At 40.7% G+C, this 13422-nt stretch overlaps 1 protein-coding gene across 1 annotated transcript; it reads right to left on the bottom strand.

Moving 5' to 3' along the window:
- Positions 1-1786: 1786 nt before the first annotated feature.
- On the bottom strand, positions 1787-4557 carry LOC102572243 (transcription cofactor HES-6). The gene is made up of 4 exons (XM_019478725.2): positions 4209-4557; positions 3529-3624; positions 3344-3422; positions 1787-2578 (listed from the first exon to the last, which is right to left on the bottom strand). The coding sequence occupies exons 1-4, from the start codon at positions 4269-4271 to the stop codon at positions 2133-2135; spliced, it is 684 nt and encodes a 227-aa protein (XP_019334270.1). The 5' UTR covers positions 4272-4557; the 3' UTR covers positions 1787-2132.
- Between the last annotated feature and the right edge of the window lie 8865 nt (positions 4558-13422).

The following is a 13422-nucleotide window of genomic DNA, read 5'->3' as shown; positions in this document are numbered from 1 at the left end:
AGTTACAGTAACCTTAGGTGCTACTTTTAACACTAGTGATGGCAAAACCTAACACTGATATGGTGATAATGATAAGACATAAGGTTTGAACATGCTTTTATTTAAATATATCCTTGTGTGATGCTCTGAATCCCTACCCAGCAGCGGGGCTAAAATGCAATCAGTCAGGAAGTGTAACTGACTTGAAACAAAAGGGCAACTAACCAGCTTTAGGCCCAATCCTGTACAGTGATCTGTTAGCAAGTTTCCTTATGCCTCTGTAGAGCACCTTGGACCTGACACATGTATCAAGGAATTGCAGTACTGGATTATGATGCAGGATCAGGGCCTTTGTCCAAACTCACTGAAATGCACAAAAATGTAATAATACACAGAAATAAATAATAATAAACAAGCTGTAAAGATATGTAATGATCTTTCCCTTCTAAGACTCTGAGGCATTCTTAACAGCATTTTTAAGGAGCTTCCTTGGACTATGAAAATTACATTTCGGTGTTGTCTGCTATATGTAGGGACCTGATCTGATTCTCACTATAGTCAGCAGGAGTCTTGCCATTGATTTCAGTGGGGGGCTGGGCTGGGTCCTATTACACGTGTTATCAGCTGTTCTGGAGGTTACCTTATCTAAGAAGATTGTTTTGGAGGAACACTAATAAATCTTAAACTGGGGAAGAAATGTAGGCCTACTACATGTGCACAGCTCTATGAGCTTAAGAAAGCTACTTCATAAGTCACAGCAGTTTAATCTTTGTGCTGTGCCTCTGTTCCCTAATGCACTTTCTTTTCATGTAAACCAGTTGTTACTCTTACCATCTCTGTGCTACCATTTCTAACCATTTTTCAAAAGTGCTGGATAAAAGGGGAGAGCTTCACAGAAAAGATGCTAAAACCCAAGGTGATGACTTTCACTCTTTCAACACATCATCAAACAGATCAGTCTGCATAATTAGCCCCCTGTACTGAGGAGGGTCATTAATTAGTATGCAGAGTGCTTGTTTAAGAGATCCCTTGCTCTTTTATTTTAACTATAAAGAAGTTTTAACTGCCTTTGACTTGAACAACTGTGACCAAATGTTGCCTACAAGTTTAGCAAATGCCTCTCAGATTTACTGGTAGGATTTGCAAGGAATTTTATCTTCTGGTTACTTGATCTCCTACCTGGGACTCTCTCATAAGTATAATCAAAGGAGGTAGGCAAGATTGATAGCCCAGCATCTGACCTTTTATAATCTTATATGGTAACAAGATCTGTGTAGTTCCTCAAGGTGTGTGTGTGCATGTCTATGTGTATATGTGCAGCTAGGTGGGTTTTCTTTAAAACAGTTGCAAAACTAATACATGAATAATTCATTCCATCAGCCAACTAAAAAAAAGTTTTAGTTTTAAACTCCCAATGGATTATTTGTAATTTTTCAGCAATTTGTATAGGCAGAAATCATCAGACCCCATTTTATTTTGTGTGTGTGTGTATGTATGCAAAAAGGAGAGAGAAAGAAGCCTCTAGCTACTTCACTATTTTGAAAATAGTTGTCTATTCAGGTGGTCAAATTAGAGCACATCTTGAACATGCAATAGAGAGAACACAGTTTATATTTATACTAATCTAAATATGTGGAATCCAAGCACATTTTAAAATGTGATTATTAGTGAATGCAGCATTTCACAAGAACGTAGCTACATTCTCCTTCCGTTATCCCACTGTGGTTGCCCCGAAGTAATGGAGGAGAGTTTAGTCTTCTATCTTCACTTCCAGGTGATCTCAGGTAGGCAAGTGAGATCTGAAAGATGCATATTCAGAAAGCAAAATGCAAAAGACAGGCATTGCTTGGTGTTCCTTTTTATTAAGGTGTTAATTTTTTTAATAATATAAGAAAACAAGAGTGTTATATAATTAATATACACTAAAAAGCCCAAGAGAGGGTCCTATACAATAACTTAGATGTATTTAATAAATACAAAATAATAGCAGCCTTCTACAATGCAGGCTACATATAGGTTTACTTCGGCTTGAAGTACCCTGGTCTTTAGCACACCTACAGGAACAGACTTGCTCCACAAGTGTTTTAAAGAGGCATATCTATAAGATACATATAGGAGTGTCTAAGATTAGAAGGAAAATTTTTAAACATATTTTACCATGGTCTCCACATGTCTGATGACCCCATACTAGGGTTATTGTGTGAAAAATTTGGCTGCAGGATCTGTCTGGGAGGCAACACATCAGGCTGACTAAAGAGAGCGAGTGCCGGTGCCCGGACTGAATTTTTCAAAGCCTGTTTGTCCTCTGCAGGGTAGAACTGCTCTTGAGATAGACTGCATGTGGGAGTGTTCCCCTTTGCACCCACAGGGGATTTCTGGGCTGCAGGAGATTGCTGCACTGGTGTTGAAGACCTTAAGGCTGCTTTGCAGGTTTCCTCACTGGATCTGGGTAAGGATTTCAGCAGATGGTTTAATAAACGTGCCCCAAGTGTCTTGTCCATCCATTCACAGGTCAGGAGAAGATTGTGAACCTCGTGCATACACTGAATATATCCAGTGCTATACCTCTGCTGAGCTTCAAAACCCATTTTGGAATCCACTGTATTAGAACAGGAGACAACCTGGGTTAGTTAAAAGACTGGGCTAGCCATGCTTTACTTAAGTTTACAAACATTCAGCAAGGCCATGATATATTGTTATATACTGATGTTAAAAGATAAAAACAAAAAAAATGGTAACTTCTCAAGAGTTACTGTGTTTAGCAAATTGAGGTCTGGGCTTGGGGACACTTGGGCCCCTATTTTCATCTTGGCCAATGGCCTTCTGGGTGACTTTGGAAGTCGCTTTATTTCCATGTACCTCTGTTTCCCTAATCTGTAAAACAGAGCTGATGATACTGAACTCTATTGTAGAGTATATTAAGAGTTGTTCATGAACATTTCTTTATTAGAGCTAGTTTTAAATTAACGTCTACAATTCAGTTCTGTAGAGCTTTTCCAGAAGGATCAGTATGTTCAGAAAAAAAGATTAGTGAAATAACAAAAAATGATAGTATAAGGCAAGATACAAGATACTTGTATAATTCAGTACTGATTATAATTAAATTGCTGTTATAAGTAATAGTATAAAGCTTAAAATAAAAAAAACCTTTTGGAGAAACATGACTCACCTGTTTGATTAGGGCTTTATCCCCCTCTAGTGGTGAAGGCTAAAAACCACTTGTAGGGTTGAAAGGGATGTTTGCAAAACTGTCAATGTATCATCAGTGTAGTCACTACCCAAGGCTAATACTAAATTCCACCTCTTAAATATATGGAAACGTTGTGTGTTGTATACAAGATGCAAAACAAAGTTACTCACTCACCCATGATTTTATTGTTTTGGATATTCTGGAGATGTTTTACTGTCATTTCAAGGATATCAGCTTTTTCCAGTTTAGACTGCTGTCAAAAACAGGAATACAGTAGGTCAGTGAAGATGATTTATTCTGTAGGATTTTGGATTTCTTAAATCATAAAGTAGCAGAACCAGGTAGAAATTAACACTTACATCCAGATGAAATGCACCAACAACTGTTTCCTTCAGCTGATCCAAGCAGTTGTTAATCCTTTCCCTTCTCTTTCGTTCAATGAGTGGCTTTCTTAACTGGAAACAAAAAAAAAGAATATTTCTGAGGTTGAGTTTCCAGATGCTATCACTGTATAGCTGCTAATGCTGCTTCTGCCTTTGCTGAGCTTCCCTTGGTGAACTCAGTGGGCACAGATGGAGACCCCCTGATTTTGTTTTTAATCCTTAAGAGCTGTATTCTGCAAGTGGTATTGGAGAATCACAAGGCTACACGACACTGTGTAGGAGAGACAGCACACACTATTATTTTGTTAATCCTCATCAGTTTTAGCTGACCCTACAAGCATTGGACTTGATTTTCCTTTCATTTAAGCTGGTGTCAATCGGGTTACTTTGATGGCAAAAAAGATATTTCAGTGTAAAATTAATGCGAGTGGGAGGAGACTACATCCCTTTGTGGCAAGAATGCTGCTTAAACTCCTTTATATTGAAAGCGGTTGTTTGTCTCTAATATTTTATCACATGAAAATTATCATCTCCAGTTACAGGATTGTGCAACTGTACTGCACAATGCAGACACTCATACACAGTTCCTATGCTATGCACAGTACCCATGATGTGCACACATGCCCATGGACGTGTAAATCTATAAAAGGACCTACCTTCCTTTCCTCTTTGGTGTTGGAAAGTTTCTGCACATTGCTGGCCATAGCCATGGCCGTCATTATAATCCAGCTTCTCTGCTCCTAAATGTTGCGGAGGGAGGAAGAAAGAAAGATCTTTGGCAGCAAGCTGCTTCCTTTCCTGATGGGCTCCTTGCCTCTCTTGCCTCTCCTCAGCACTTTGCCTGTATTTATAGCCCAGAATTAGCATGTGAATAAGGGCTTTCCTTGGCTGGACCCCTTTTCCCACACGAGGGGTCGAGACCAGAGGTTTGTGGCTATCAATCAAGGCTGACAGGTCACTGCTTCTTTTCAATGACCAACTTGCCCCCCCTCAAACAGCGACAGATGTCCAGCCTACAAAGCTTTGCTTTGCAGAAGCCTTTTGTTAAGAAGGAGAGCCAAAAAGGGCGCACTCAGAGTGGATCACATGGCCCCTTGCTCAATTTGCACAGATTCCCAGGGAGGGGGAACAATAGGCAGTAACCAGTTGAGTTACACCTGGGAGAATTTCCTTGAAGTTTCTTTTGGTTTTTGCTTGTGGGTTTTTTTATATTAATCATACTATCTTACTGAATGGATGTCACTCTTTACCTGCCAAATATGTATCCCTCCCACTTGAAATATAAAAAGAAGCTCCGAGACACAGAACAACCTTCACATTTGGAAATGGAGCTATTTGATCCACTGTGTAGTTCATCCTTTTTACAAATGTTACAGCGTAGTGATTGTTTATTGAAGTCCATTGACAACAGATTCCCCTAGAAACTGATTTTTCCATCTGTGAAATACTTATGAAAAATGCCATGACATTTCATACAAGTGAAATCAGTAAGTCTCAGTAAAAAAAGAAACATGGCTGTAAAAATTATTCTTAAAAATTTGTAAAATAGAAAATGATAATATTTGGGGTTTTTAGGTATTCTGTAGAATTCAATGTTGCAACTACAGGGTGTTTAAAATGTTGCTTTTGTATAGAATTGTATTGGTTTATTTTCTATTAAATTCCATAGTACTTTCCCATAATGGCTTATTTTCTCACTATGATACTGATTTTTTTTTTTTAAATCAATTAAATATTCATGCAAAGGTAGGTGGATGCTTAAAGAACAGTATGAACAGGGCAAGGGCATTTTTTTTTTTTAAACTTTTTACCATTTACCAGTCTATCTCTTCTTTATAAAGGAAAATCCCTGAGGCATTTTACATGAACAAGCTCTGGGTTTCTAATTGTTGTTTTACTAATGAACAGGATTTGCTAGTATCCTGTTGAGTGAAGTAGATGAAGCCATTTAAATAGGTGTCAAATGTATCATTTTATTTAAACAGACAGGAAGAGCTTTAGAAGAACCAAAAGCCACCCCAATCCACTGTAAGGCTTTTTGAAACCCATTACTTACACAACTGCAGAGTGATTCATTCCTGTTTCCATATCCCAAGACAGCTACATACGCATGAGAATAAAGTACAAGGGGCATCATCCCTCCATCTCCAACAATATGTAAACACGCTGTTCTATACATGTGGGTAAATACACCACACACTGTACAATGTAGCTATATTTAGAGTTATGCTCTTTGTATGTGCACCTGTATAAAATAAGAATCTACAGTTATACCATAAGTAGAGGTTCTTAGCCAATGAAAACCCAGAGAGTTTGTCTGATTATTTCTCAAGGAACTGAGTGCCCTACTTAATACAGCATTATAGTGACCTTGTTCAAAGGAAAAGCAAGACATTGTTATGCATTTTCTTTGATATACAAGAAAGAGTGTATTGACAGCGGCATCATGGTAATGTTTTTTTAATGTATTAATGTGCCTTTAAACCACATTAGAGATGGATTATGCAAGGTAATCCCTATGAATAGAAAATAAAAGGGTGCTATGCTGCTTTGCATAAAATAGGCTATCATGAGTCAGGTCTCCCAAATCAGGGCTTTTTAAAATAAATGTCACCCTTCTAACCTTGGAACTTTTAGGATTCATATCTTCAAACCCTTCTTTGCAACTAGGAGAGCTAGAAACTTTTCTTAACAAAAATAATAAAAATAATAAATCTTAGACATTCATCTAACCACATGACCCCAGACATGGGATTTAATGGAACTGTAAATGTCATAGCAAGTCTCACAGTAAAATCCTGAGTGAGCAGCCCTAGGTTCTGGTAGAAGATATGGCCACACAGCAAGAGCAAGATTTGCTCCTGATCACAATATATTCAATTTTTCTAAGGTGAGTAAGCCTTAGACAGTCACATACCCACCTTGAGTCATGGTCCACTTCTAGGAAATCTTGGCTAAATGTTCAAAGAAGGGAAGGGAAACTGTACTCCCTGTGCTGGACAGAAGCACAAGATTTGTTTAGGATGGCAAGGTGGGGAACTCATGTGAATGAGCTCTTATCTCAATTCCTTGTCCTCTGTGGGAGACCTCAAGGGAGGGAGCTAAGACAAAATTTGCTCTGTAATAATCACCTTATCTGATCCTAGCAGTAGGAATAGAAGGAACTGGGCTCCAAGGGAGGGCCAGGAGCATGGGAGCAGGCTTTCACTTTGCTTGGCTTGCTTTGCCTGCTGCTGGAGCAATTTCCTTTGATCAAGAGGTTCTCTCATCATCTCACCCTGTATGAGCTTCTTTAAATGTTTTCTTTTTTAATGTATTTTTTAAAACAAGGTCTGGAAGTGAAGGATTGTACAATGCTTAAGACTACAAAAATCAAAAGGGGTTATGCTGCTTTGCATAAAATAGGCTTGCTGGGTACTAAGTGCTGCCATCTCCATTCATCTGTTGGGGTGTCTGTGGTCAGACCATCCCTCAAAATTCTTCGCCTGGACAACCATAAAATTTGTTCCTTGTCAGGACATCAAGGAACCATCGAGCATGTTTTGTGTCTCTTACAGGGTTGTTTTCTAGGGCCAGTGTCAAATCCATGAAACTTAAGGAATTCTTCTTCTGGAACTGTATGGACACTTGTAACTTGAGTGCATGTCTGCTCATAAATACCAGTATGTATGTTCCCAGTTGCTGACACTGTGTCCTTAATTTCCTCATACTTCTCCCAGCCCCCTGGCTCATCGTATTCTTGCCTCTGCTTTAATTTCCTACCCCTTCTCTTGTCTTAGTGATGACAAGTCAGAGGCCAGGATGGAGCAGAAGCACAGGACTCTTGAAAGACTCCAGTAAAAAATTTCATGAATCTTTTGGATCCGCTGAGGCTCAGCAGGTGTGAGGAAGAGTCCCCATGGGAGGATATGCAGAAACTCTACACTAGTTTCCTGTTCCCTCCCTAGGCTTCTTCTTGGGAATCCAGGCTCCTAGGTCTTGCTCGGTGAATGTATGAAGAAAATTCAACAGTGACTTCAACAGTCCTGAGGTTACCTAAAGGAGGGGTCAGCAACAGTGTTAAGAAGCTGTAGGACACGTGTTTGCCCAGTGGCCTTATTTGTGTTTTCAATGCCATAGTCCTGCATCTGCCGGCTTTTATGGCTTCCAGGTACATCCCTAAAACTTGCTTTCCCAATGAGGCCCTCACTCAATGGGACTAGTTATTTTCAAAATGCAAAGCTAAGCAGTTTGTGGCAGGGCTATTTATGTTACAGAATATTGGCAAGACAAAGCAGAACAGACCAGAGAGAGGCTGACTTCTGCCTCTTCCCCTTCCCTGATTCCCTGGCTGCCCTCCTCTCCCTGGTTCTGGTGCTTCTGTGGAACAACAGTGGAGTTGGAGTTGGAGGAAAGCACTGGATACCCTATGTTGTCAACCTCTCACAGGCCAGACTCCAAAATAAAGATGTCTTCTGATTCTGGGGGCATCTAGGGAATGTATCCACCTCCTAATTGACTTGGGAGCATTTCAGACCATGGTTTAAAGTTAAAAGCATGCACAGAAATGCAGACATCCTTCTTGGGGGTTCAGGAAGGACTCCCCACACCCTCTTCTGTTCCCCAGATCATTTGCTATTTTTGTCATGTCCTTTCTTTACCTCTCTCTTCCCCATTTCTGTATTCCTTCCAACATGTCCTGGTCTCACCCCTTCCCCATACTTTCCCTCTCTTTCCCAGGAGGCTGGAACAGAGATTTTGCATTGACTATACTATTATGGGCCCAGACACCTACTAAAATGTTGTAACTTGTCACATTATGTCAAATGTAAGTAATGGCTGTTGAGAAATTTGGCATTTACATGGTAGGAGTAAAATGAAGGTATATGGTCCATTATATACTACTCAGAATATCAAGCCTGGAACAAATGGTTTGTGGTTATAAAATATGACAACTTCACAGGCATGCCAAAGAAGTTCTCTGATGCTGGGACATAGACCTTGCTACATTTAACTATTTGAAACTGCAGCTGCATCAACTCCTGGGTGTGAGAATACAAATATTTGCTTATCTAAACATAGCTGTTCACCTAAAGGTTTCTGTCTGTTTGCTGTCACCTATAATTATTTTATGGTCTGTCTCTCACTAGGAAATCTTTGCAGTAGTTCTGCCAGCTGATGCATTTAGGTCTTAGAAACCTGTGTAGAGATCCCCTGCAAGGAGAGATTTTTGTAGAAGAGCAGCTATACAGAACTAGGCAATACATACAAGCAGTAGTATAATCCAAAGACAAAACATGTAAGCACATACTGGATCTCAAGTTTGGGTAGGAGACTAAAGTGGGATTTTCTGACATGCTCTGCATTGACCTAATTTTATTCCATCAATTTTTATGAGAACATAGAAGGTTTCTTAACATATTTCAGATAAAGTAAGTAAAGTCTATTGCAAAGGTCACTATAAATGCTGCTTGGTCATTTGGGGCAATAGTTATTCCTCTTCAAACACTTCTTGGATTTCAGTGTTATTCTACTGAAGTGAATTTGACCCATTATTTGTGGAGTGTATTAATATTTTCATCTCTCTCTTTTTTTTTTACTACATCTTTTGCAAATATGGCTCATGTTTTCAGGTTCTTTTTTTAAGGCGGCATGCAAAATCCCACTGAAAAGAAGGGCAGCATTAGCAGTAAACAGTTATTTTACACCTCTCATTCAGGGCTGAAGCCTTTATTTTAGAACTGAGGGGTGGTGAAGGCTGAGGAGTTACCTCATTCAGGGACAGTGTGACATCTGTGCTTGGGATTGTGCAAGAAATATGGGAGCACATGCAAATGCTGAAGTAGCATTCAAGGAATTAGTTTGTGATTTGCTTCTCCACTTTTACATCGCACGCTGCCAGATTTTCCTGAAAAGGTAGATTCTCCTTATTAAACAAAGCCTGCCTTTTCTCCTAAGTTTTCCAAAAAGCAAGGGGTCAGCTCAGCTTTTATTTTTCTTTTTGCTATTTGTCTACATTTCACACTCTTTAGAAAGAAAACAACTTTTAACATCTGTTCCTGCACTTTTTAAGACGGAAAGAAAGAGTCTTAAAAGTGGAAAAAGTGTGGCAGATGTTGGCAGATTCCCTCCAAGGCAGATGTCTTGCTCTGAAAAAAGTTTCTTTAAGGATTCATGGCCACAGCCCTTCTTTGACTTGGGACACGCGACTGCCTAGCGAATGAAGGGACGTGGGAAAACTCTATAGAACAAAAGAGCTTATTCAAACAAACCTAATAGCCATGAACAATCTAAGAATCAGCAGAGAAATGGACAGCAAGCCTACAAGTGACGCAAGGGGAAAGTTTTTAACCCTTTCTATTTTTACTATGGTAAAAAATAAGGGCCTTCTTCAAAACCTACTGAAAAATTCCTACATTCTTCAATGGTCTATGGATTAGGCCCTATGTAAGAAACAAATTGTAGCTGCTGCTCTCTTACATGAGATGAGACGTGTGGTCAATAAGGTGTCCTTCATTTATCTTCTACTTCAGGTACCATTCAACGGCTATATATAATTATGCTGTTCCATATAGCAGCTATAGAGAAGTCAGTGCTCAGCCGGAAACTGGTTCTGAAAGATATTTCACAGAATGGATTTAGTTTACACTTAAATATTCAAAGATTTACAGGCGTGAACTTGGATAGGTCTTGGAAAAGAGAGTGCTTATAGAGAGCAATAGTAGAGTTGGAATTCTTTCACGCTGATATGAGAATACCTAAAGAATATACTTAAATCCCTTGCAATCATTGCATCCAGTAGGCAGTTGGCCCAAAATAACTATTAGATTCCCAAATGAAAGTGCATGAGAAAATGCAGCTGTTTCTGTGGCTCATGTGGTAATCAATGATGTCAGAGTCTGGATGGCTGAAGCCTGGTGGTTATATTTAAGCATTAGGCAGTTTCTTCTTAGTGCAACATCTGGTTCAAGGAAGGTCATGCTGAGGTCTTTCTCTCCATAATGCAGTGTTCAAAGAGAAGTTGCTGCTGATGGAAAATGCCATTTCTTTAGCAGCACTTTTATTGTGAAGGGACAGTTCTGTTTGCATGTAGGCTTAGTACAGACAGTCATAAAACCCAAGGCTGAAGCTCTTCAATCTTTGTAGACTGAACTAACAAGCAAGTGAACAAGCATTCACTTTTGATTCTGGACATCCAGCCATGTGCCTGCAGTGGCTCAGGCCAGAAGCCAGGAGGACACTAGATCACGTCTCCCTACTGGGTGGAGCAGACAGTTTGGGATGGGGGGGGCAAGTGCGACCTGTGGGTGGCATGGGGTTCCCCCCCAGCAAACCTACATCCCCATCTTCCCCCCACCCGCCCCACTGGAACTTACTTGCTTAAAAGTGACTGTACCCAGAGCAGCTTGAGAGACAGGCATTGAGAGGGCTGGCTCATGTGTGGGGGGGAGAAAGGGAAGGGGGGGCAAAAAATAGCCCAGGGCTGGAGGATGAGGGTGGGGGGCATGAAAAGAGCAGCCCCAGAGCTGGGGGCTGGGGCCAGTGGCTGGGTTTTCCCAGCCCCAGGGCTGTGCAGGGAAAATGTACAAAAATTCCATGCACCAGTTTGACCTAAATCAAATAAGTCTAATACTGTACTATATAGATCTGGATTTATCTTAAACTGGGCTCTGCAATTTTACACCAGCTTGTGCGCATGGAACTTCTGTTCAGTTACGGGCTTAGACTGAATGCTGGTCACTGAGACAGGGTCTGTAAGTGTAAGGTTGGCACTGGGATGAACTAAATTTAAATCTGACAGCCATTTTGAACCCAGTTTAATCCCCCCAAGATGTCTGTACTTAGCCCTGTTGTGTTACAGATTTGAACTGGTTTCTGATCACTTATACTGGTTTGTGTGTAATTTCTGTCCCTAGTCATAGTGGCTGGTATTCAGTTAAGCTTTTTTTTCTCCCTTGTCAAGTCACAGGATTTACTTGGATCCAACTGAAACCTCCGCATCTGTAGCTTCTGGAGTGCAGGTCAGAGCTAAACAGGACTGAAGAATGAGAGCTGTAGTCACAACACTGTACTTGTAGGACTGCAATATTATTCTACATCTCATGTCTCATTACAGACATGACATTTTACTTATCACAGGTTAAGTTCTGAGTCTGTACGCTTCTGCATATGCCTTAGTCATCTCTTATTCATCCACTCCTCCTTTCTGTGATCCCCAGAATCTCTTGTGCACACTCGCACAAGGCCCAGTGGGAATCAGCCCTTTGCTTTATGGGACAGCTGAGCCCTAGTTCCAGCACATGAGCAAAGTAATTGTAGTGGCAATCTGATGACAAGAGTGGGCAGCTAATTCCCTCACAGATCTGTGTGACTTGGTGGGGGATGTCATGCAATTTGGAAAACACTGGTCTGGGTAATGTATTTATAAGCTAATAGAAACTGAGGTTTTTTTGCATTATGCTATTGGAGATGGGTGTACTTTAGTGATCCAGTCCTTCAGCAATGGGGCTGGAAGTCCTTCTGACTCCAGACTCTACCTGTGAACTCGGACAAGTTACTTAGGTGAACAAATCACTTAGGCCAACACTTCCAGTCTCCTGTCCCAAAACGTGCAAGTTACTTAAGTGGCCCTTCTTGCAAAGGCCTTACTTCTTCGCTTCTCAGAATGCCTGAAAATCAGGCCACTTCTGAAGGCCCCATATGAGGAGAAAGGCCAAGCTAGGATGTCAAGTAAGATGGCCAACATTTTCAAGCTAGAACTTTATTTCCCTGCATCAGTGTTCCCAGATATAAAATGGGGAAAATTCACAAGGCTGTTTTAAGGATGAATGTTTGTGAAGTGCAAAGTGTTATAATAATCTGCCCAATAGACATTAATTCCAAAAGTTAATGTTCACTTCTCTTTTATTTTTCAGAATAACTAAAATATTCAAACATAGTAATTAAAAGCTTGGAATTCAACTCAGTTACTTGTATAGCTCCCTCATTTTCTCTTTCTGTATCTGTATGCCTGTGCCAGTCTCTCTCGGGGGAGCAAATGCTGTATTCAAAAAGGGATTTGCATAAATAACATTGATAAGCATGTTGCATTAAACAGCAGCATGAGAAGTTTTAGTATGGGCAAATTTCATAGGAATAGATTTTACATTCTTAATATCTTAATGCTGACCAGAATAGCTGGTAGGAGACATGGTAGGAGGCTGAGGTGTGAGTAGTACAGGTATATTACATTTTATTTATTCTTTTGAGAGAGCGGAGGCATTAAAAACCAAACTAAGTGAGTGGATGTAAATGCATAACAGGGTTCAAACTTCCATGCCTTGCTACACAGCAGGAACGGGTTAACCCAAAGGAAGCTGGCAGGGAGTAGGGCAGGTGGTAGGCTGCATCTGCACTGCACAAGGCTTAGTCTGTTTTAAGGGATAAAATCTGTCTGGGCAGTAAACACACCCGTAAATCAGCACAGCACTGCTCAGTGGCGTCTCTGGTGATGGACTCACACATTGTGAGAGGGTTGCTTTGCAACACTAAACAGATTGAAAGGGTTTGCAAGTGGGCAGAGCAGCAGGTTGTGCACTTTATGGCTTTGATAACAGCTGGACAAGAACACTAGGCCCCCTCAGGAGCAAAACCATGCAAGAAGAATGATACTGAGAGGGACTTTACCAAAATATCAGCCTTGAGGGACAGAAGATGTGGCCTTGGCAGGTAAAAGTTTGAAGACATGGTAGACCAGGGGTGCTTAACCTCCAGTCCACAGGGTAGATCTGGCCCCCGGTACCATGTAATCCTGTAATACATGGATCCTGTAGGGAACCCCATGGGCCATGGCCCAGCAGGCTAGATTGGGCATGCAGGGCAGGGTGAGGTTCAATCCCAGCCCGTGGGGGC

Source organism: Alligator mississippiensis, chromosome 7, assembly GCF_030867095.1.
Source record: "Alligator mississippiensis isolate rAllMis1 chromosome 7, rAllMis1, whole genome shotgun sequence".
NCBI lineage: Eukaryota > Metazoa > Chordata > Crocodylia > Alligatoridae > Alligator > Alligator mississippiensis.
The sequence above is the reverse complement of the archived record's forward strand: the minus strand, read 5'-3'. Positions and strand labels throughout refer to the sequence as shown.